The 24,441-nt window shown below is 41.5% G+C and overlaps 3 protein-coding genes across 12 annotated transcripts in view; 2 read left to right on the top strand and 1 right to left on the bottom strand.

The window, feature by feature from the left end:
* The first annotated feature begins 1,930 nt into the window (after window positions 1–1,930).
* On the top strand, window positions 1,931–8,242 carry LOC110485823 (BUB3-interacting and GLEBS motif-containing protein ZNF207). 2 transcript variants are annotated; one of them, XM_021557012.3, is made up of 11 exons: window positions 1,952–2,127; window positions 2,661–2,787; window positions 2,892–3,027; window positions 3,137–3,328; window positions 3,550–3,631; window positions 3,822–3,886; window positions 4,481–4,614; window positions 5,816–5,914; window positions 6,632–6,856; window positions 7,081–7,237; window positions 7,386–8,242. In XM_021557012.3, exons 1-11 carry the CDS (start codon window positions 2,087–2,089, stop codon window positions 7,529–7,531), a joined length of 1,404 nt encoding a protein of 467 aa, XP_021412687.1. In that variant the 5' UTR covers window positions 1,952–2,086; the 3' UTR covers window positions 7,532–8,242. The 2 variants fall into 2 exon arrangements, with proteins under 2 accessions (XP_021412688.1, XP_021412687.1); XM_021557013.3 differs by lacking the exon at window positions 5,816–5,914 and having other exon boundaries at window positions 1,931–2,127.
* A 3,835-nt stretch (window positions 8,243–12,077) lies between these two features.
* Window positions 12,078–15,665, top strand: LOC110485822 (uncharacterized). Of its 6 annotated transcripts, none has more exons than XM_021557010.3 (5): window positions 12,078–12,313; window positions 13,070–13,426; window positions 13,695–14,057; window positions 14,516–14,619; window positions 15,143–15,665. In XM_021557010.3, exons 1-5 carry the CDS (start codon window positions 12,259–12,261, stop codon window positions 15,380–15,382), a joined length of 1,119 nt encoding a protein of 372 aa, XP_021412685.2. In that variant the 5' UTR covers window positions 12,078–12,258; the 3' UTR covers window positions 15,383–15,665. The 6 variants fall into 6 exon arrangements, with proteins under 6 accessions (XP_021412685.2, XP_090052031.1, XP_021412684.2 ...); XM_090195905.1 differs by having other exon boundaries at window positions 12,090–12,313; window positions 13,253–13,426; XM_021557009.3 differs by having other exon boundaries at window positions 12,090–12,313; window positions 13,692–14,057.
* A 1,094-nt stretch (window positions 15,666–16,759) lies between these two features.
* LOC110485100 (trinucleotide repeat-containing gene 6C protein) overlaps window positions 16,760–24,441 on the bottom strand; it is a 70,684-nt gene continuing 63,002 nt past the window's right edge. For all 4 annotated transcript variants that reach the window (XM_036940490.2, XM_036940492.2, XM_036940491.2 and 1 more), the window contains one exon: window positions 16,760–24,055. In XM_036940490.2, the coding sequence (XP_036796385.2) occupies window positions 23,680–24,055 (376 nt within the window). In that variant the 3' untranslated portion in view covers window positions 16,760–23,679. The remainder of the gene's footprint in view (window positions 24,056–24,441) is intronic.

The following is a 24,441-nucleotide window of genomic DNA, read 5'->3' as shown; positions in this document are numbered from 1 at the left end:
CTTGAGTCTTCTTGGATGGGCACTTCTAATGTAACTCTATGGCAGCACCCCAAGGGGCTTGAGTTTTCGAGCTCCCCATGAGTGACAGAACACTGAGCTAATCACTGCGCAACTAGAGAACATTACAAACTCTTACGCTCTGTATTTTCCGCTGGCTGCCCCACCACCATAGAAAGTACTGAGTTAGGCTGAAACACCTGCATTTTGGAGCTGCCTTACTCAAGAAAGCAAAAAAAAGTTTGTATGTGGCTTTATTAACTCAATTATTTAATTGTATTTTATTGACATTGTTTGCAAACTAACATGTGACACGTATTAATGCAAAAATAACATTAGCTGAAAATGACGGGTCGCCATTGAATAGGCCAGATGTACAAAACCTTGCAGAAAGCCTATTCAACTGACAATCTATTAAAAACATATAGAAACTATTGGAACCAAGACTTAAAAATGACTGATAGTGTTGGAACATAATGAACGAAATTACATGCCTTATTATTTAAATATATATTTTAAAATCTGGCTACAGACAGAAACAACATAAAACAATTTGAAATCTTACAAGCATTAGAAACAACATTGGGTGTGGATATGGTGGGAACATGTGGGTCTGAGCAAGTGGGATATCATTCATATTTGTGGAAATGTATGTAGAAGGTTAAGCTGTCTATTGTTTTCGTTAATGTGTGTTTTTGTTTATTGTAAAAAATCAATAAAAGTAAAATAAAATATATACAAATAAATTAAATGCTTGAGTACAAGAGTCTCCCCTAATTCATTCAGAGAAGGGAGGCCTGCCACTGTGGTCTCTCTTCAGTCTAGTCACTGCCTATGGGAATCAACAGCAGCTCCCAATTTATACAATTTAACATTCATTAGGAGCCCTGAAATTGGCTTCTGTTGTGTTTACTCACTTGCATAAATATCCCATTTTCCAAAGGAATCATTTACCTTGGAGAGAGAATGGGAGGGAGGGGGGAGAAATAGAGAAAGGGAGGGAGGGGAGAGAAATAGAGAAAGGGAGGGAGGGTGAAGATGGACATTGTCTGAAGTAGATGTATTGTTTCCTTTCTGCTCAGACTGCCGAGCACAGCTTTGGGTATAGTTATTTTCAGTTATTCAAATTAGTCTGGCTTATATGCAAGGCACTGAGCTGGGGGACTCACAATATAGGCCCTATTGAGTCTATGTACTGATCTAATACATTTTTATAGAACATTTTATTTAATCAAATTAAATTGAAAATCCATATCATAATGCATGGCATGCATTGCAAGTTGGTGCTGTTCAGTATTATAAACTGGGTGATTCGAGCCTGAATGCTGATTGTCTGATAGCCGTGGTATATCAGACTGTATACCACGGGCATGACAAAACATGTATTTTTACTTCTCTGATTACGTTAGTAACCAGTTTATAATAGCAATAAGGCACATCGGGGGGTTGTGCTATATGGCCAACATACCACGCCTAATCGGCTGTATCAGGCACTCCGCGTAAGAAAAGTCCTTAGCGCTGGTATATTGGCCATATACCACATGTCTTATTGCTTAATTGTTGTTGTTCTATTATAAGGAGGGATGGGCCCGCAACTCAATATGTTCGTATTTATTCAAGTCACGATATCAGTCAGCAGGTCTCAGTCAATGACTACATAGATCTACATTTGAATTGATTTCAGCATTGACGCCTTCATCACCACACAATAGTATGGTGCAATGTCGCGCCCATGTGGACATTACAGTTATTACACCAGCACAGAATACATTGAAATGACGCGAAATGAGCAGAAAAACATAAAATAATATGAAAATGTGGTGTGATTATTAAATTCCGATTATATCGGATCAAATCCCCCAAAATATACAACTACAAAATGCTGGAAAGACGTATTTAAATCACTTTTGTTTAGTGCACGTGTTCCATCAGCACAGCATTGTGGGTGCAAATCATAATCCACTTCCTCCACTTGAAGAAGCGCCATTTTCGGCGTTGTCACACAGCATGTCGCTAATGTTTATGACATAATAAGAACGAATTTCAGTGTTTGTTATTCTACGTTAGCTTTCCAAGTACTCTCTGAAAGATGGGGCGAAAGAAGAAGAAGCAGATGAAGCCATGGTGCTGGTATCCTTTGGTTTTTGGGGAATAGACCAAACGCAAATCATGAAAGGAAAGTGAGGGCTCGAGTGCTTAGCAAGGTAGCTACTAAGATACTGTAGGCCTCACAAGACCCGTTCGGACTTTTGATACTTTGTCGTATGTTTGTAATATTGTTGTGGCAATTTAAGTTTACAACATTCTCTTTTAGTTTTATCTCAACAAAGTTAACCTAAATGGTGTATATTGACGAACATTTATACCGGAAATCTAGGTATGTTCGTTAACTAGCTAGCGGGTTTATTAGTTAGCAAAGTAACTTATTGTATTCATTATGTAGCTATCTACAACTACCCAGTTTGACGCTTACTCGGCATACTTTGTCTGTCATAGATGGTGGTCAGAAGTTGTGCTCAAAGAGTAACTATACCTTACGTTCAAATAAAGGAGTAACGTTAATAGCAGGGAGCAAGCACCATCGATTGAATTAACTGAAACCAACTAGCTAGCTTGCTGACGTTAGTTTATACACTGACATTTCCTTAGTTCACAACTTGAAGGTATTGTAATCGAGATTTCGATGATGAAAAGATCCTCATCCAACATCAAAAGGCCAAACATTTTAAGTGCCATATATGTCACAAGAAGTTGTACACTGGTCCAGGGCTGGCAATTCACTGTATGCAGGTTGGTATTCACATTAACAACATGTTGGTTATTCATTCATCTGTGTTGTCATACCTTTGATTTGTGATATGAATCATTGATGGTGTGAGTCGTGTGTGTTTCAGGTTCACAAAGAGACCATCGACGGGGTCCCCAACGCTATACCTGGAAGGGTAGACATAGAATTGGAAATCTATGGCATGGAAGGAATTCCAGAGAAGGATATGCAGGAGAGGAGACGGACATTGGAACAAAAGCAGGGTTAGTTATTGTTAACATTTCCTGCATTTGTAAATGGGGGGGGGGGGGGAGAGACCATAGAAATCTACAGCCAGGACTAAATGTGGCTAAAATACCCCCTTGTGTTCAGAGAGCCAGAAGAAGAAGCAGAATCAGGACGACTCTGACGAGGATGACGACGATGATGATGCTCCAGGCCCTTCGTTTGTTCAGCAGCAGATGCCTGTTGCCCAGCCCCAGGCTAGCTACGTCCCTCCCATGGCCCAGCCCAGCATCCCCCCTGGGGCCAGGGCTCCAGGCATGCCACCAGGAGCTTACTCAGGTAGAACATGGGCTGAATGGCCATACGATTGCTCTGTTCTGCCAGTAAGACATGATGATTGGCAAAAATGTTCAACTGCTCTGAATTGTGAATGAATCGTGCCCATTCTGAACAAACCACAAACTGGAGGAAAAAAAATTCCCTTCATCACCATATAATGGATGATAAGCTATACCTGGTGTGTTTAAAATCTAGTTCTTTCCCTTTTCTCCCCAATGCAGGAATGCCCCCTATGATGCCAGGTCACGGTGTCCCGCCCATGATGCATGGGATGCCCCCTGGTATGCACGGAATGCCACCAGGGTGAGTACTAACTCGTACTACTCAGTGGGTGACATTTTCCTCTCAATGCGTTTGCTCACTCTTTGCAGGAGTTAAATGTCGCCCCGAACTTGTCCATCGTTGCAGAATCTGACTTATTATTAAAGCTTCAGACAGTTAGATTTGATCATTCAGATTGTAACTCACACCTGTTGGTTTGATCTCCATACAGCATGATGCATGGGATGGGAGGGATGATGCCTCCAATGATGCAAGGGATGCCCGGTATGCCGCCAGGTAAGCACTGTCCTAGGAGGTACTCCTCTTCCCCTCCCTTACTCCAGTGGGGTGGTCTGGCACTCTGTACTCAGTGGGGTGGTCTGGCATTGACAGGGGATACAGCACCGCGGCCCTCTCCCCTCTGATCTAGGACTGTTCTCCTATATGAGGCTTGTGAGTGAGCGAGTTGACAATTTCACAAGAATAGAATGGTGCATAGAGCTGGGCGACATGGACAAATCTATTTAATGATAAGCTTGAAACATGAATGTTCACCACCGTTGTTTTAATATTACCCGTAAAAAATACTACTACTTTGAATGTTGTCGCTATCGATTGTTCGGTTATCAATCACCTATATGAAACAAAATAAGTTTGCTGAAACATCACATTTCTCTAGTAAAGCCCTATAGGTTATTTATTGTAATGAACGATATCAGCAAAATGCCCACGATAAGTGGTCGATGTCGATCATTTTCGGTTTATCGTCCTGGCTCTAGTAGCACAAAATCATGTTCACTCCATTCTATCATGACCTAGAAACCATCTGCTCCCCTAACTCCTTGAGAAAGAACTGTGATTTGATATTGAGACCTGATGTCTTGTCTATAGGAATGCCACCTCACATGGGTCACCGTCCTGGTATTCCCCACATGGCCCAGGCCCCCACCCCGGCAGGGATGCCCAGGCCCGCCGCAGCAGCCCCTGCTGCCGTCAGCAAGCCCCTGTTCCCCAGCGCAGTACAGGTGGGTCACCTTGCCTAGAGGCGAAGGTGGGATGGAGCTGTAGCTTGTCATACCTGTCTCATTGGTTTACCTTATTAATTTTAAATGGTGTCCATTGAATAATTCACCAAGAGGATTTCCTCTGTAGTAAGATGGTTGTACTGGTGCGCTCATCTCAGGCACATGCATACTATCAGAGTATCATCATCATCATTAATGATGGTGAGTAGGCTTGGGCGGTATCCAGATTGTCATACCGACCTTGTGCCATATTGGTATATTTGGTAATACTGGCACTGAACACGGGGCATTATTTTCAAACCCCAGCTGAGCTTTTGTAATTCAAAGGTTAGCAATGCTAACAAGTACATGTAAAATCCCATAGAATGCTAAAAAGCACATCGTGAACATTTAGATAGCCTCTGACCTAAACTGTTTTCAGGAGAGACATCCCAGTTCACAAAGTTATAAAAGTAACTTCGATATGCTACAGTTTGCTGCATGCACAACACAATTATTAGACGGCAAGGCTCTTGATCCAGGAGGGGGTTTTCTGCTGTTACCGGCAGTATAATTAATTTTGTAAGAAGCTAACCACTTAGTTAGATAGCTAACTAGCTACTAAATTAGCAAACCAAATGTACAGCTACAGAGCATTTAGCACATTTTACTTAAAAGTTTACTTAAGTTATAAAACATCTAGCTGGTGAACATTTAGTTGTGAATTCCATACTGTAACCTGGCGTGTGCTGCACAACAATGAGTGACTCACAAGGCTCTGATCTCATTATTGTGTGCTTGCAAACAAACACCATGTGACTGAGTACTAGCGGTAAGCTTCATAATAAAAAATTCTGACAGATGAAATGAAACACTCAATCATGGTCTCTTAATATATTGCACAAGTTGACTGTAGGTATTTACTTGGAATGTAGCAACAAATATTCACATTTGTACAATCTCCAAATAAATAATTTCAATGATATTGAAAAACCATCCTGTGGTTATTTCCAAATACCCCGGTATATGGTATACCGTCCAAGCCTAATATGGCGCCGCAATAGCAAAGTTGTATCGGTAATGCATCCATAGTAAGGAACAATAGTCAACTATAGCTCATTATCAAACTGCCCTCTTCTCAATTTCTTCTCTAGAGCTGCTGGTATTCACTCTAGGTTCTGCTAGTGTTGTTCACACTCTGCCTCTCTTCTTTATGCTGCAGATGGGCTCTCATGTTCCAAACACCATCACAGCCTCTCCCAGTAGCACTGCAGACTCTCAGTCTGCTGCCTCTAAGCCTCTGTTCTCTAACACTCCACAAGTAGGCAGGACTCTTTCACTCCCATGTCCCATAGACGCTTGTGGCATGCAGCATATCCGCTTGATTTGGTTGGGAATGCTACAAAATGTCTGTGTTCTGACATACACATAAGTTAACATATTCAGCAGGCTTTTTGTCATTCCTTATGCATTTTTATGAATTGCTCCACCAAAAGGATGAGCTGCCGGTCAGCTTTCCCTTAGGAGGACTTGCTGCATGCCTGTGTGTGGCCTGCCTTAGTATTCTTAGCACTGGATTGGTGATTTAAATGTGTTTTGTTTAGGCACAGCTTGCATTTTAGTCATTTTTCCCTTCCCCTGACTTGTTAGCATGATTTCCTCAGATGGTATTTCGCACAATGCAATGCTCATCAGCAATATGTGATATGGCAAGTTTTTCTTGCGTGTTTCAGCTGAACTTAAAATTGCAGTTTGAAACATAAGTTATATGAATCCTGATATTTTCCAGTCATTTAAAGTGCTAATCGGTTCAGCGTTAGATGTACAGTGCACTCTGCTTATAAAAATCTGAGGAATCAACCAATCTTGTTGTGATCAAAAATCATGGGACAAATTCTGTTTAGAACGCACTTCTAAGGACTCAATAGGTCAAATGTCTAAATACCTGATTCCTATGAGAGGAGAGCATTGTAATCTGTGTGTGATTATGAGGAGTCGCTCACCCATCTGACAGTGCCTCTTCCTTCCTGTCTCCCAGGCCCAGCAGAGTGCCTCTGGAGCTGTGCCCCACAACGCGCCCTCCACCTCCTCTGACCCTCCCAAAGCAACATTCCCCGCCTACACCCAGTCCTCTGCCTCCTCCTCCAACCCCCCTAGTAACACTGTGGCCAAGCCCCCCGCCACAGTGACCAGTAAGCCAGCCACCCTCACCACCATGAGTGCAACCAGTAAGTTGATCCACCCTGATGAGGATATCTCACTGGTAAGTTTCTCCTGCTTTGCGTTTTGCCCTTAAACAGTAAGTAATGAATGAGATAAAGTACATTTATCAGTTTTGATACTTGTAATATTAGTTTAAAGCAAATTAGTTAAATCTAATATAATTGAGTTAGTTGTGTGATTTGTCATTGCCGTTGCACTGAAAGGGATAGGCTAGTGTTGCGTCCTGTCTAAGAATCCTCTCTGTGTTTGTCTGCCCGGTAACAGGAGGAGCGACGGGCTCAGTTGCCCCGGTACCAGCGTAACGTGCCCAGGCAGGGGCAGGTCCACATGTCTGCCCCTCCTGTGGCGGCCGTGGGCGGCATGATGCCCCCACAGCAGGGCATGCCCCCCCAGCAGCCTGGCATGAGGCACCCCATGCACGGTAGGAGACATTATGGCATCACTAGACCAGAAACTTGTAGCCTTTAATGGCACAAAAGACTCAAGTATCATACAAGTCAAAACATGGGGTTTTTGCATTTGCTTGCATTATGACTGTGACGTTTCAATATACTTCCTTCTCCCTCCAGGTCAGTATGGTGGTCCCCCCCAGGGCATGCCTGGCTACATGCAGGGCGGGATGCCTCCGTATGGGCAGGGCCCTCCGATGGGATACCAAGGAGGGCCTCCCATGGGCATGAGGCCCCCCGTCATGTCTCCTGCTGGACGATACTGAAGAAGTCGCAACGACCTGGCCCCTCACTAGGTTTGGTGGTTAAACCTTTTCTCACCTTGTGCTTTTTAAAACTAGCCCAAGCCAATGAGCAGTAAGACCAACCAGTGATGGTGAAGAAAAGTATTGATGGAAAAAAAATATATACGCAGCACACGGACATTTAACATGACATCTTTAATGGGGGAAAAAACATAGAAACAACAAAACACACAAAACAACTTGTTGATAATGACAACTTTGTCGTTGTGCAGATTTGATACATGTATGGTGTTTTTCTTCTCATGTTTCACTCAGGTTTGTAGAAGTGAAGTGTGTTAAATATGGTTCATATTGTTTTGACTGCTCGCTGCTGGAGTTACATGATCGTACCGCCCCCCCCCCCCCCCCCCTTACAAAAAGGCAAGTTTCCTGTAAATATATGATTTTCTGTTGTGTAGAGTAAGTCGGTGACGAGGCCCTCACAGCACACTTTGTGTGTTGTTGGACGCCCTGTCCCCAACCGTATGGTTGGTGAGGGTCCTCCTTTATGATGATGATGATGATTCCAACTGTTTAGGAGTTTACCACCAGATCTATGGATTATTATCTATCAGTCTCTAGCTTCATTCTTATTTCAGGTTTATTCCATGATCAAAAGGGTAACTTGTGTGGATTTATTCTCTGTACTGTTTTAAACAATCTATGTTGTAATAAAACTCACTTAAAATCCAACACTGTTTTCTTCCTGACCCGTGGATGGGGATGAGGCTTCATGAAGGTTTGTACCATGAAGGTTAGTACCTTCATCATGAAGGTTTGTACATAAATGTTGTATTTATGAAATATTGCTCAAATAATAGGATGTCAACTTTCTAGGTCTCTGGTATTTTTTAAAACATGTTTTAATATACAAATTGTATTGATGCAGATAAGTTTATAGCCTAGACCTTCTTTAATAGTAATCCAGTAATTTAATACCTGCACCCTGAATTAGTTTATCTTCCTCACCTTAGGTTCACTAACATTTGCATGCAAGTGGTCTATGCTGTGTTTGTGTGTGTGAGTAGTTGATGATAAATATACAGTTTACTTGATGTCAGGTGTATTTTTCCTAAACCACCTACTCATGTCCTCCGGTTGTCTAGCTTTTCAAGTCAGAGGTCCTTATTTGGTGTTCGTTCACTATGGTGCATCAGTGTTTCCCCTATATGCATTTAGCAGCAGCACAACGCCGCTGCTAAACCGTGGCCACCACTGCAAAAAAATATATTTAAATGACTAAAACCAGGAATATAGAAACAATAATGGAGCAATATGTTTTTGAACTAAAAATCGCCAAAATAACTAGACAGTCGGAGTATCTAAAATTCCAAAATGTAATGACATAGGTCCCCCTTTGATTTTGTTTGAGTCGTTTAGATAAATTAAGAACAATGCATAAGCCATGGCAAAATGTGTAGAATTGCAGGAAATTAGCTTTAAAACTGGAAAATATTCATGGCAAAATGTGTAGAATTGCAGTAAACTTGCTTTAGAACAGCTACAGTTTCTCTGTGGCTGAGAGGAGGGCCTCTAAAATGTGCCATTTGCCATGCCCACTACCCCCACACGCTAACTTTGCCACCGCTGTTGGAAAAAAATACTAGGGGAAACACTGCATAGCATATTAAAATCGAAAAACCATTACTTTTATACTTTCTTTTAAGCCCATGTCTATTTTGATGGTAATGTCCTTATCTGCTTTTCAGCCTAAAACACAGATTTCTTGCGAAACAGGTCAGTTATATCTGTAAGTACCCATTCCCTTACCATAGTGTGGCTGTATCTTGCACCGGATGTACCGTTTTTAGTAGTAACTAGTTATTGAATCTGAAATCATGCATTTTGGGTGTTTTCCAAGATTTGGATGTATTGTAGAGTTATTCTAAAGTACTTACTCAATATTTGTTACACCATTTGGTTGCATACAAATGTAATGAATGTTGAATGCTGTGGTGTGCCATTGTTGCCTCTTTCTGTCTGGTGGTGAAGGGGGCTGTTCGGTGGAAACTGGACACATTTTTATCCCACTCATTTGGTAAGTAGGATTTCACATCAGCTTTGAAAGTATTCATACCCCTTGTTACAGCCTGAATTCAAAATGGATTAAATAGATTCTCACAGATCTACCCACAATACCCCATAATGACAAAGTGAAATCACGTTTGAAAATGAAATGCATATCTCATACATAAGTATTCAACCCTTGAGTCAATATGTTAGAATCACCTTTGGAAGCCATTACAACTGAGTCTTTCTGGGTAAGTGAGCTTTGCACAAATATAATACAATCCAGGTGTGCAATCTTTAATTCTTCAAGCTCTGTCAATTTGGTTGTTGATCATTGCTAGACAGCCATTTTCAAGTCTTGCCATAGATTTTCAAACCGATTTGTAAGTCAACTCTTAACTAGGCCATTCAGGAACTTTCAATGTCTTCTTGGTAAGCAACTCCTGTGTATATTTGACCTGTGTTTTAGGTTATTGTCTTGCTGAAAGGTACATTTGTCTCCCAGTGTCTTGGAAAGCAGGCTGAACCAGGATTTCCTTTAGGTGTTTTCATGTGCTTAGCTTAGCTCTATTCTGTTTATTTTTTTATCCTAAACTGCCTAGTCCTTGCCGACGACTAGCATACCCATAACATGATGCAGCCACCACCACCACCATGCTTGAAAATATGACGAGGGGTAGTCATTGACGTGTTGTGTTGGATTTGCCCCAAACATAATGCTTTGTATTCAGGACATAAAGTTGATTTCTTTGTCACATTTAAAAAATAAAAAAAATGCTTTACAGGCTTCCTGTTCACGCTGTCATTTAGGTTCGTATTATGGAGTAACAATGTTGATCAATCATCAGTTTTCTATCACAACCATTAAACTCAAATGTTTTATTGGCCTCATGGTGAAATCCCTGAATGTTTTCCTCTCTGGCAACTGAGTAAGGAAGGATGTCTATCTTTGTAGTGACTGGGTGTATTGATACACCATCCAAAGTATTATAACTTCACCACGCTCAAAGGGATATTCAATGTCTGCTTTTGATTTTGATTTGACCCACCTGCCAATAGATACCCTTTGTGAGGCATTTGAAAACCTCCCTGGTCTTTGTGGTGAATCTGTTTTGAAATTCACTGCTCGGCTCGGGAACCTTTTATCTGTATGTGTGGGGTACATGAGGTAGTTATTCAAATCATGTTAAGCACTATTAATGCACACGGTGAGTCTATACAATTTATATTGTGACTTAAGCAACATTTTTACTCCAGAATTTATTTAGGCTTGCCATAACAAAGGGGTTGAATACTTTGATTCAAGACGTTTCAGCTTTCCATTGAATTAATTAGTATAAAGTAAAAAAAAAAAAAAAAAAATCCACTGACATTGTGCGGTATTGTGCAAGCCAGTGACAATCTCAATTTAATCCTTTTTTAAATTCAGGCTGGAACACAAAGTACAAAAAGTCAAGGGGGTGAATACTTTTGGAAGGCACTTGCTGACGATGGCAGTTATAAAATAATGATTGACAAGTTCATTTGAAAACACTCCCAAACAATATTACGGTTTTAAAAAAAAGTTTTCCCCAAGTGATGATCATTGTTTACAGATGAATAGATTATGAATAATTATAGTATTTGACCTGTTAGATGTCGTTCTCAACAAGAGTCCGAACTTGTCTTCCAACTTTCGTTAACAATGCTCAACGGTCTCGGATATGCTGCTGTCATTAATACTGTTACTCCACAATACTCCATAAAGCTGTTACTAGGATTAGCTTCACCATTGTAATTGAATTCTCCCCACTTATAAAAAATTGTCAACATACATCCCTTTTAAAGGGAACATTGGCCTGTTTGTTCATTAACTATACATTTCACATAAAGCAAATGGACATGTTATTTCACAAGACCATGTAGGCAGTATCACAGTTGCTCTCCCCTTGCTGATGTGCATACATGTATCCTAATATAAGAATCCAAATGCTTTGTATCAACACTCACTGTATAATAAATCATGTGTATATACTGTACAATTTTCAGTGTCTTTTTTTTTTTTCAAGCCTATTGTTTAAAAACCCATTTTATATCAGGAACAGGACACATCTGAAGCATCTTTGTAAGAGTACCACTAGATGGTCTTGTTGGGTCGTGAACTTGACTTTCTCAAAATAACTGTTTCCAATATCTCCCACGACATTACAGTGAACAGTTAGTCTTGTATGTTGTAACTTTTTAAACATTTTATAAACCTTCAACACATTTAGTTACTTTGAAGTTGTTTGGTTGATACCTAAATATATTCTCTTAGTAGCAGTATTTGGCTGAAATTGACAGATTTTTGCAGCTTTACCAATGGCTAAGAACTCAGTATTTTTACACTCTTAGTATAAGGTCAACACATTTTGTCTGGCTTCAGTATTTTGCAGAACCATCTCATCTTTGCAGATCTATGTTGTAGTAATGGTGGGCGTGGCTATTTGCTGTGACACTAGTGATAGTCATTTAGAAACCTCTCTTCCTCTTTAGCGTTACGTTTTGAGGTGGAGCATATTAGAACTTCCTGTAACTAGTCACCAATTTCCCCTCATCTGGCTGAGACCCCCCCCAGTCAGTGAACCACACTCAATAATTCTAGTTTACTACTCCACTTATGTCTGAGGCTCACTGCATACTGCTCAGTGTGATAGCATCATATAAGAACAAGGGAAGTCATGACTTTTCATCTGACAGGTGTTTGGCTGCTGCTCATGACATGTACTGTGTTGGGTAAGTTGTGTTTTTGTAACTTTCGGTGTGGGTTTAGTTTATTGCGAACTGTTGGCCACAGGAGGCTGCTGAAGGGAGGACGGCTCATAACGGCTGGCGTGGATGGAATGGTATCAAACACTTGGGAACCACAGGTTTGATTTATTTGATACCATTCCACTCATTAACACGTGCCTGTCCTCTCCAATTAAGGTGCCATCAACCTGTGGTGTTAATTTTTTTTCTGCCATTGCATGTTTTGGATGACTTTATTAGGGAGTAGTTTTAATGCCTATCAAAACAGCACTTGTTTGGTGTAGTCTAACCAGAGCCCTGCAACTGTTCCAGAATCATTACGTTGATCATTATGCAGGTGCTTTCTTGACCAGGCTAGGGAGAGCTAAACTATGCTGTCAGTACAATGGGATTCCCTTATGATCACCAACAAGCCATTAAAAAAGACGACCAATGACACTAACGGGGCTCCCGAGTGGCGCAGTGGTCTAAGGTACTGCATCTCAGTGGTAGAGGCGTCACTACAGACAGCCTGGTTCCATTCCAGGCTGTATCACAATAGGCCCTGATTGGAAGTCCCATAACGCGGAGCACAATTGATCCAGTGTCGCCCGGGTTAGGGTTTGGCCGGGGGAGGCCATCATTTGTAAATAAGAATTTGAACAAATTCTTATTTGTGTTAACGGACTTGTCTAGTTAAATAAAAGTAAAATAAAAACGGGGAGCTAACGTTGTATTACTTTCCTATATGTTGCCTCCTAGTGTTCTGTGAAATGGAATTCCGGGAGAGAACGCAGGGTGACTCTATAGAGTTCTACTGTATCTCTGAGTTCAATGCCTCCAAGCCCATTGGGTTCTACCTGAAACGAAAGTGGCTGCAGCCCAAAAGAGAGGTCCTGTTCATGTATACTGAACATAACCCTGTGTTTCACCCTGACGTCAAAGAGCGCATCCATGTCATGGGAGACCCGAGTAGTCACCGGGTCAACGTGACCCTCAGCCAGCTGAAGGGAACAGACACAGACATCTACTACTGTGAGTTTGTCTTCCCCGATTCCTTCAGCTTAGATCAAAAGATTCCAAGCAAGATGGAGTTATTTCTGTACGTTGTCGATGCTGGTGAGTATTCTTTATGGATTCCTCCATTGATTTAATTAATGTTTCTTGCTGCGAGTGGAGTTGTTGACATCATGATGTGTCAGTCACAGTAGCCTGTCAGTTTCCCCCTTTTTTGTTAATTACTCCAGATGCCATAGCTGAGCCACACTGTTCATGTTATGCATCCTGCCACTGCTTCCTCCTTTAGAATAGCCCTGGCTATAGCAATAGACTCTTATCTCCCACAACCTCATAGACAGTTATAGTGTTTGTGTCCCATGTGGAGAAGATGCCCCAGACAGCAAGATGGATGTAGGCCTAATAGAGACGTGCGCCGGGGGGTCAGCTGTTCTCCCCTGCCTTGCCCCCTACGGTTCCCCCTCGGCCATGGAAGGGGTATGCCTGAAGAGGCGGTGGGGCCGGGCTCCAGTGGAGGTGCTGTTCCACTCAACGCGCCCCTTTTCCTCCGCCTCGTTCCCCCCAGAAGAAAGGCTTCACCTGGGCACGGGGCTGGGCGGCCTGGCCTACAACCTCACCCTGCTAAAGATGCAGCCGGAAGAGAGCGCCTTTTACAGCTGTGAGCTGCTGCTCCCCGGCAGGCCCGACAACAGTGCCAGGCTAGGGAGACACGTATACTTTGTTTCTGTGCAAGGTGGGTCTTTATCTACTTCCCCAGAGTCAGATAAACTCATGGATATTTTTGTCTGCGTCTAGTATGAAGGGGAAGTCGGCGGTAGTTTCGCGAGACAATACTAGCTAGAGTTAGCGCAATGATTCAAACTGCACACAGACATAAAATGGTATCCACAAGTTAATCTGCCAAAATCCCAAACTCTCCCTCTTTAAACTGTAAATTCATGCCAGAAAATGTCCAGTTTATCTGTGGAAACTGTTTCTATGACGCTGTATTGTTTATTAACTCTAGTAGCCAATTCAGTAACCCAGGTAACAATTATCAAACAGACAATGTTCTATTAGTAATTCATTTAATGTTCACCATACACAGTATCTAAAGGGTTGTCAATGTATTTTTAATTCCTGTAGTGAGCTGACATTCTGTGAAAGGCTTTAAAGTCTGACACCACATATTGGGTTTTGTTGTTTCTCCAGATGTTAGGTGTAGCTGTGCGGGTTACGCTCCACTGCTCTATGCCCTTTCTGCTACTGTGGGGCTGCTACTCATCTTCGTTATGGCCCTGGGAGTGGCTCATTATGTGAGTGGGACTGTAACCTACTCACTATGGACAAAACGATTGACACACAGAATATTATTTATAGAAATGGTAGACACTCCAGTTTTTTGCTGCTTTCAGGTCATAATTTAAAAAGCATTACAACCTCACATTCTGCAAAATTCTCATACATTTTCTTGAAATCACAAACCATTATTCGCTCTGAGTTTATAAAGCCACACTCTAACCTTTTACAGCCACACCTGTAACCTCTATGGTTGTAGACTGGGGAGACATGATATTGTAATGTTTTTAGATACTTACTCATTTGGTAGCTACTGTATTCCTCAAGTGACAAATGTGGCAGTACCATAACACTGATTTCTGACCGGTATGACAATGTACCAGTGATTTGTCAAACACATCAAATTGAGGAAGGATGCCACTTTGAATCAAAGCATCCATCCTCTTACTATTCACAGAATTTCACACAGGAAAGATACTAGTTTCACAAGTTGTTTTCACCTGCTGTCTTCTCTGATTGGCTTCTGTCCACTGTTGTCAGGGTAAGACCCGTGTCAAACCGCAGCCCCACCAGGTCTCCATCTACGAGGAGATGGTCGGGGTGCGGCCCCCCAACCGGAATGGAAAAGTGTCCCCCTCTTACCACCCGAGGCCCCCCTTTCATCTGGAGGAAAAGGATGCTTCCGCCTATGACACCCCCCCCCTGAGGTCTCGACAGGAAAACCACTATGAGAGGCCTGAAGGGGTACCGCTAGTATCTGAAACTGTTGGGGAGATGTGAGGAACGAGGTTGGCCCAATCTCACCAACACTGTGTTTAACTATTCTTTATAAACTGGAGTCTGAACTATAACTACAACTTACTCACATAACTTTCAATTTGGACAACCAACATCCACCTTAGCCCACCTAACTTAGTTTGTTGTACTGTAAATGCTGTTGTGTAGTTTATCAAGGATGTTTTGTATTTTATGTAAATGCTGGCAGCTGAATGTTGTAGCTTTTGCTTTTTTAAAGGAATGGTATTCCATTTTTTTTTAATAAACAAAGTAATACTTGTCTTGATTAGTGTTGTATTATTTTGACATTTACATGTATCCATGCCCTTTCCTCACTGTCCAGTCCACAGGGAACTGTTATTATTGCCAATCATGGAGATGGGCTTAATATTTCTGCTGGATCAGTGCTGGAAACAGACAAGAATCGTGGCCATCCCATTATACCAGGACTTACAAAAATTTCAGGGATGCAACTAGTCACCTTATGGCGAAATTCGCCGTTTTGAATCTAAAATAGGTGACCTACGTGAATCGTGTAGATCAGATGAGAAAAGTTTGGGTCACTACTAGCTGTTAAGCGAACAAGTGATGCGCGGCTCAACCAATCGTTCACATGACAACAGAATGCCGCGCTCTGGAGAGACAGCAGTAGGGTTCAAATGCAGTTTGCCAGTTACAGCAGCGCGTCCCCTGAACGATAGCGAAGAGGTAGGTGAGAAGGTGATGAAACTTACTTCAGGAGCTGTAACCGAAAAATAACTTGCATTTGGAAAATTTGAGGAGAAAGTGGTGGAACAAGTATTGTTAGCTAGCCAGATAAATGTTGAGCAACATTGATCAAATAATTTGAGTTAATTGTTTGAAAATTAGTTGGCTAACAAAGTCAGACAGCTAGCTAACGTGAGTAACCTAACCAATTCTCTATAGTATTAACTGGTAACGTTATACGACTCGTTGATGTCCCCTAATCCCCCCCCCCCCTTTGCATCGACACGCACTCAATTCATTGCTTCCGGTTGCGCGCGGTGTAGTCAAGCGTATTAGTCCCCAACTGCGTCGTGTGCGTATAAATCTGTTATTGCACCAATGAGCGTCTAGCTAAAATAGAAGTAAAAAAATAACTCACTTATAACAAGGGGTGCTTCTCAAGTGTGAAGTTAAGTGGATTCCTCAGTGGTGCGTCTCAATAGTCTAGTGGCTTCATTGTGTGGGTGAGTTGTCTAAAAGGTCGCTTTTTATCCGTCCGCATCTAGTTACTAGCTTTCTCTGGGGGTTGTGTCAATGCTGTGGTTTCTTTGTCTCGAGGTGCATTAATAACTACATGTCCACATGAAAAATCAAACCCACAGTGAAGACTACACAAGAAAATCGACAAGACACTTTTTAACAGCCAAGAAAAATGTCAATTTATCAATATAGTCCGAAAGAAGCGCCATAACTTATGGAAACACGTTTTTTTCCGGTGCATATCATTAACAATTACATTCTATGAGGAGAAAAAAAAAAAAAAAAAAGCCATAACTTTCTCAGCACAGACACTTCTCCTTAACGTTTTTTTAAAAATAAAAAAGGCGATAGGCAGATTACCACCTCCTCCCCCTTACAAAAACCAGATTGCCTTAAATCATGGGCTTTTTCTCAGTATAACCCACAGTGCTTTAGCAGAAGGATAAGCGCTCATTGGTTAAGGATTACACAGCATGGTGAAGCAATAAAGTTGCCATAAATCTGATGAGGGGGAAGAAAATCTAACATAGCACAACAATGACACACATCAAACCCTGAACCCCAGAGTACCAGTCCTGGGCCCCAAGAGAAAAGCAGGCCTGGACTCTCCCTCCCACTTGTGCATAGATCATGAGCCTTTAAAAACCAGCTTCCCCCCTCCACTTCAAATCTTTCTCCTGAAACCCATCTATTAGACATTAGAATCTCTTAACTCATTGAATACCTGCCACAGGAACAGAGGCATAAGAGTAATGCACAATGCTCCTGAACGTTACAGGATGGAACCGCAAAGAAAATACACAAGTAAAACTAAAACCATTGATCATTTTTGTTTCAATGTAAAGCAATTTCTACATTGATTTTACATGTAAAGCACTCCACTTTTTCTCTCTCAAAGTTCATTTTCAGTCATTTATTTGGTAAATATGTAACCACTACGGATTTTTAGAAATCAATGGTATTTCATATTCTATTTAAATCCCTAACTTTCAGTGCTTGGAGTTAGATTTCTCAAAGTTATTCTAATTTAAAACTCTCAAATTTAAATAAAAACGGTGGAGTTTGAACTCTGGAAATCCTGGCCTTCCCGAGACAAGGTCCACATCTTTACGAGTGTGCAAGATAGTAAGCAGATTGCGTTGCCTTTTTACAAGACAAAATTCAAATAACTCAATACATACGTCTGTCGACATAAAAAATAAAATAAAAAATGAAAAATTGAAATACGACAACACTGATCAATCCCAGAGTTCTGAAAGTAGCATAAATCTTAATTTTGCAAAGTTGGTTTAATGTTCATATTCATTTGATGGAAGATGGAATTTGTCTTTTTCAACATTTTCATTATAAAATTCATTTTTCCTCAACTTCAGACAAATGAAATGTTTGTAAACGACAGGTGGCTTTGCAAAAAAAATGATTACAAAATAAAATAAAAATAGGCACCTCTGAAATGAGTCCTGTAACAAACTCACATCCCCACATTATCCCTTTCCATCTCTCCATGAAGTTAACATGGGGATTACTAGTCCTACCATCTATGGCCACAAATCTTAGATTGTTAATTTTTTGTAGTCTTTTTTTCATTACATTTGTATGTAATCAGAACAAAATGGTGCAATACTCAATGATAATCCTTGTTTTGGATTATTCCACAATAAAAAGCCACTATAAGGTAGATAAACATTTTACAGATAAAACAAAAACTTTTTTCCCCCATTAAGTCCTTGAGTAAACATTTACACATGAATTATCACCCTCTCCCCTCAGTACTTAGTCTCGTTTGTCTACGATTAGCTGAGTGAGGGGTAGAAGACACTCAGTGCCATGTTAGAAGATAGACATTGTTATCAAAATATAGTTGACAAGCAAAAAAATAAAACTGAATAAAAGGACAGACAACAATGTCAATACACAACATACTGAATGGAACATGACAGCAGTCCTAAGCCTGCCAAGCACACAGTCGTTTGCACACATACATTTGACTTTCAAACACACAACATTTTTGCAATTTTTTTTCTCCAATATTTTTTAAATCATTTTTTATATATATTTTTTTAACTGATGACCTCAAAAAGCTTGGAAGTGTACAAGTCAGACTTTAATTTTTTATTTTTTTTACAATTTTTATTTTTTACAAAAGACTTCACATTACGTTATTGGCGCTCCTTGATTCAAGTATTTGTGTATTTTTGTGTTGATATGTTTAATGATATTTTTCTCTGCTGGGAAAGTATACATTTAAAAAAAACAGGTGATTTCAGGTTGGGTTGTTTAGACAAATTCACATACAGTACAAGTACTTCCAAGGTACTTACTGTAATATGTTCATAAATCCAGAACATGCATATCCAACTCCAGGTAGGAAAGACATTACTCATGATCCAACAAGTACCAGTTTAACCCCTAACCCCATTTAATTTCCTTCAGATCACTTATTTCCGGAGGGGAATAAATATTGCTTATTTTCAGTTTGTATAGAACCCAGACCTTTTAAAAGGAACAAAAGGTTTTAGGAGGTTGAGATCCAAGGTGTCTGTTGATGTGCTACCTACCACACACCATACGTACATTTCCATATGTGTATATACACACACACAATCCATCTATAGTTAAGCTGTAGAGAGTGCACGGCGTGCCCCTCAATGCTGGTGTAGCACCACACACAGAGCGGACGTTTGGAGGCCCCCACCCGGCTAATTGGTCTCTGAGTTTGGATCAAGGCAGTTACAGAAACAGGCAATAGTGATTTTTGCTAGTGTGCTGCAGGACACCTCAGAGTCCCAAAAGGTAGCCTTATCCCATTTTAGTTTTTTTTTTTTTTTTTAAAGAATTTTTGTACCTTTTTGAAATGCGCCCCCTCTCGTTGCCCACCGCAGACGCAGTGAGGCGAGCGACCTGGGCTGATACAGTGGGCACGAAGCTATCTGGGTCTGTGGAAATATACAGTTGTGGGCCCGCTTTGGGTGGAAACACTAACAAATAGGATCAAATATAGCATCCACAAAAAGGCTCCCCAACCTGCATTCTGGAAGCTAGAGGACTGGAGACATTTCAGCTAGAAGTGCAGAGCTTTAGTTAACATATTATAGATCTTTTATTGATTTTTGTACTTAAAAAAACATTTTTTAAAGACTTTGTGTCAAACTTCATATTAAAAATGACATTAAACTTGAAGAATTTAATTTTTGGTTTAAAAAAATATGTACCCGGGATTACCCGTCAAACTGACTGTGCACCGTAGCATACTTGGATCCCGCAAACTCAGTAAAGATTTTATCCTCAACAACGGGGCATTCCCCACTAAAGCAAAGACTGCCTAAATGGCACCCTATGTCCCTATATAATGCACTAGCTAGTGAACAGGGTGCCATTTGAGACACAGCCATATTATCTCAGGAGTTCAGGATGAGGTGTGTTGCCCCCACCCATCTGTTTAATCCCTCCTGCCCCCCTGCCTCCATCACAAAGGTTATCAAAGATCCTCCATCACAAAGGTTATCAAAGATCCTCCATCACAAAGGTTATCAAAGATCCTCCATCACAAAGGTTATCAAAGATCCTCCATCCAGAGAGAAGAGCTCTTTCTCCAGATCGTATAACATGGGATAGTTTTATAGATCTATATATTTTTTGGTATTGGCACATAGGATAACACTGGCCTCTACATTGTAACATTACAGTAGGCCCATAGTTGGGAAGGGAATTCATTACTATTCCATTCCCCAAAAAAGAAATTATCCAGCCAATACAAGTCTATAGTACTACTACTGCACAGCTTGCCATTAGTTAGTGTAGAACTTGGCTCTCTTACACTACAGCAAAAGGACATACATACAGAGAGCTGCATCTTTTAACGTCGTCTCCTACCCTGAGATCAAGCTGACAGGAGATCAGTCTTCTTCAGCACAGTAAAGAGAGGCCTACTATACCTCCACTCCAGTGGTACTAACTCCCCATAGAGGGAGGGTGGAAGTTTGGAATACGACAGTGTTGTGGTTTAAACCCAGCTATAAGGACCAAGAGCAGACATGTTCTAAGTGCTGAAGGGTACATACATCAGGAGGTCGTTGGTTCTAGCTCCGAGTCGGTGCTCAATCTTTAGGGCAGGATTGGCACGTTGGCTGTAAAGGGTCCGCAGCCTCTAGTCTTTTGCATAGAAACAGAACTGAGTCGCTTTTTATGTCTGGTCAAGGGGAGGGCCATGGTTGCTTTGGAGGGGACTGGAGGAGGGTGTAGCGTAGCAGCTGTGTGAGGGGGCGAGGGGACAGCCCTGGCAGAACCCAGGTGGAGCAGCTAGGGTCAGGCAGGACACACTCACCCATCTGAGACACCCTATTGGTCTAACTTACACATATTGAGATACTACCTGGAAGTACTACAGCATACTGTCCAAAACAAAGCAATGATCAATCAATCAGTTAAGATACAAACTAATAATAGACAATCAATGACGGGCTGTAGTATTGATCCTCATACAGAGGCACCTCTGACCAAAGTGTTTCTGCATATGAACAGTGAAAAGGGCTAGTTTCAAGCAGCCACCTTGAAAAGACCACTGCATTTAGACAAAAATAAACCAAAAAACACACGTCAAATGAAAACTAAATCAAATGCATCAAACACTGGCAAAATTCCAGAAATTTGACTGTCTCTTGACTTCCAGCTAAAGTGATCTTTGTGTGAAAGAAGATTAGGGGAAATGGAGAGGGTTGGTTGAGACGAGGTCGATTGATTGGCCAGTCTTGGAGGGAGCGTGGTTTCCTGCTGGGCTGAGGGTGTCCAATGAGAGAGCTTGGTGCAAGCCCAGGAGGAAATGCTGCTGTAGAAATAGCCTTGCCTAGCGACCGTCGCCATGGGCACCACAGCAGAGAGGCACTCAGTGGACCGTGACCGTCCCCCTCCCCACTCCGACCGACCGTTGGCCGGAGACAGGTAACATTGCATGTCTAGCGTCTCCAGACAAGAAAAAGGCTAAACATTTTGGAGTAACAGTGATATTCACTTTGATATAGTTGAAAGAAAATGTCTTTAGAAAAAAAATCACACTGCAGAATATTTTTTTTCAGATAAAAGTAGATTTCCATTTTTTTTTTTCTCATCCTGCTACCATTTCAAAGTTCATACAAGTCCTTGGACCAAAGAGGAACAAACAAGAAGTTATTTCCAAGTATAGATACAGTACAAAAAGAGCAAGTTCTTTTTGTATTTTTTTCAGTTTTCAAAGTTGCTGCTCCATGTGTCTGATTTATTGGTTTGCAAGTTGAAGCGTTTAGCTTTCTTCATAAGTGCTATGATAAAACCCTTTGATATAGACAAAAGGTTAGTCGCTCTTACATTTTTGTACAGTACCAAATACAAGGAACACTCGTAGTAGATCTACTGCATTAGGAGAAACCCCTCTTATTTGGTATTGTGCCCCTCCAGTGACTCCCCCAATCTGGATTCACCATGTTCGGTGTGGCAACGCGGAGAGGAAGGGCTTTCTCATGTACCCCAGTTCAATATGAGGAGTTTCAGGGCTGCAGGGACTGTTTCTGAACGCACAGTTATAATAGTAACGCCATCCTCGCTCCTCCTTTCCGCAAGACTTAACGCAACAGTTTCTTAGGGAGTGGCCTGGTGGGAATCAAAAATGAGAAAAGGTAACGTTTCTGTAGTTCTTAAGTTCTTTGCTTTGATCAACAACGACAATACAAATCAAGAACGAAAAATGTAAAGAAACCAGCTCCTGCTTTGACTTGAGTGTGGACGGAAGAAGGGTCTGTGGCGTATATATTGCACAATGTAACTGTCGCATCAAGTTGAAGCGTTTTTTTGTCGTCGTTTCCAGAAATTGGTGGACCATAATGGGGACGAGAGGGTCAACAACGGAATCAACTAATAATGTTAATTGACAAGAAGCATCTGTAAGTCTCGTTAGGTGAGTATAGCTGAAGTCGTAGTTCTTCTGAGCAGTGGTAATCTGAACTCCCAGACGTGAATGATTAGGTTCCATCAGACATATACTCAAGTACACACACAAAAGACGCAGCTAGGTCGGTCGATGTGTATTAATCTCAGTTTATGTTGCGATAGATATTATAAAAATGCGCCTGGATATACAAAAAGAACAAAAACAGCAGTGTAAATCCCTTTAAGAACAAATGAATGACCAAAAAAACGGAAAAGGTTTTAACTGATGATTGGTTGGGTCAGTGTTGACAGGCCTCATACTGCCGAGTGACTTGGGGGTCATATTCATTAGGTGCACACGTGGCAAAATGTTTTGCAACAGCATGCGAAAACAAGCTTTTCTTGTTGGACAAAGTTCAGGTAGTCCCTCAGTTTCGGTCCGCTTGCTTCCGTTTCGTTCCTAGTGAATACGACCTTGGTTGATCACACTTGTTCTGTTCCATTCACTGGCTCAGAGATGGGAACTGTGCAAGCTTTTAAACTCATACAATTTTCCTTCAGTTTCAAAACAATGAAAAAGGCTTGAGATTGAAGGAGGACCTGGGCCGCAGTAGAGCACTTAAGGCGAATATTAGTGCTTGGAAACAAAACAATAACATAAGTAAAATGTCTTTGAACCACATCATTGGCCACTGGCATGCTGGGAATGGTATTTTTTTAAATCAATTTTGAGTTTCGTGGGCAAAGGAAAGATTCAAAATGGCAGCTTTTTCGATTGCTTCTCCTTAAAAACACTTCACACAGAATGTGCGATATTCATGGAAACTTAAAAACACTTAACGGTTCTCTCTTCATCGAGTCTGACATTTCATTTTTGTTTGCTTCCAACAATTTATCAAATACTAAAAACAAAATCCCCTTTTAAAAAGACAACTAAAAAGAAGAAAACATAAAAACCGAAGGGTGTAGGGGTCAGCAGTCTTGTGTCGTCGCCCCCAGTCTTCCGGTACACGATTCACAGTTCCGTTGATACTGATTATCGCCACATGATTTGCTTGGTTTTGCTCCTGTTCATTGTCATTTTTTTTGTGTATTTCTGTATTTATTATTATTTTTCCACTGTCTGTTCCAGCATTGAAAATCCATTCTCATGGTTGGTTTGTTAGTGTGTTGTCCTACATGGACTCTCCACTCAGCAGGTCGCCTGGCAACAGCGTGTTAATGGGGTTGGGGCTCCCGATGACGCCGCGACTGTCATCGCCACTAGGGGGCCCCCACAGGCTGGAGTACTGGGGCACGCCCCCCCACAGGAGGTCTCCGCCTCCACCCGTCTTGGCTCCTCCCCCCAGGCCTCCACCACCGCTGCTCCAGTGATGGCCAATAGCGTGCTGCTGCGAACCTCCGCCTCCTCCCATGCGCGTCTGATTGGTGCCGGGGTTGGGCTGCCAGCTGGTGGTGGGCGGGAGCTGCTGCTGGCCTTGTGCAAAGTAGCGGTTCACCTCCTCCTCCCCAGCAAACTCTGCCAGGATGGTGGTGTTCCCCAGCACACACCTAAGAGGACAGGTGTCAGTTATACATCACATACTTACAAGTGTTACAGTATCAACATGGATTTTCTTACACCTGGTGAAGTGCAGTACAAGTATTTCCTTATAGACTTTGACAATTTGTCAGTGAGATGTGTATAGCCTAGAAGTTGAGACAATATTTTGTGTTTCGTTTTAGGTCAGACGGAGAAAATCACTACCCTAAACAGCCTAGAGTATGGATGAAAGAAAATCCACTCAATCTTTTGGTATTTTTTTCATTAGTCCACTGTTGATACAGTCCCACAATGCTTTTTCATGTCAGCAGTCAAGTTTTCAAGATATTGGACTTTCAAGAAGAAAATGAGTCACCAGCCACATGGCGATGCATGTTTTTTTCCATTCAAGTAT

This window comes from Oncorhynchus mykiss, chromosome 13 (genome assembly GCF_057628025.1).
Source record: "Oncorhynchus mykiss isolate SJ-2025 chromosome 13, ASM5762802v1, whole genome shotgun sequence".
Lineage (NCBI taxonomy): Eukaryota > Metazoa > Chordata > Actinopteri > Salmoniformes > Salmonidae > Oncorhynchus > Oncorhynchus mykiss.
The sequence above is the reverse complement of the archived record's forward strand: the minus strand, read 5'-3'. Positions and strand labels throughout refer to the sequence as shown.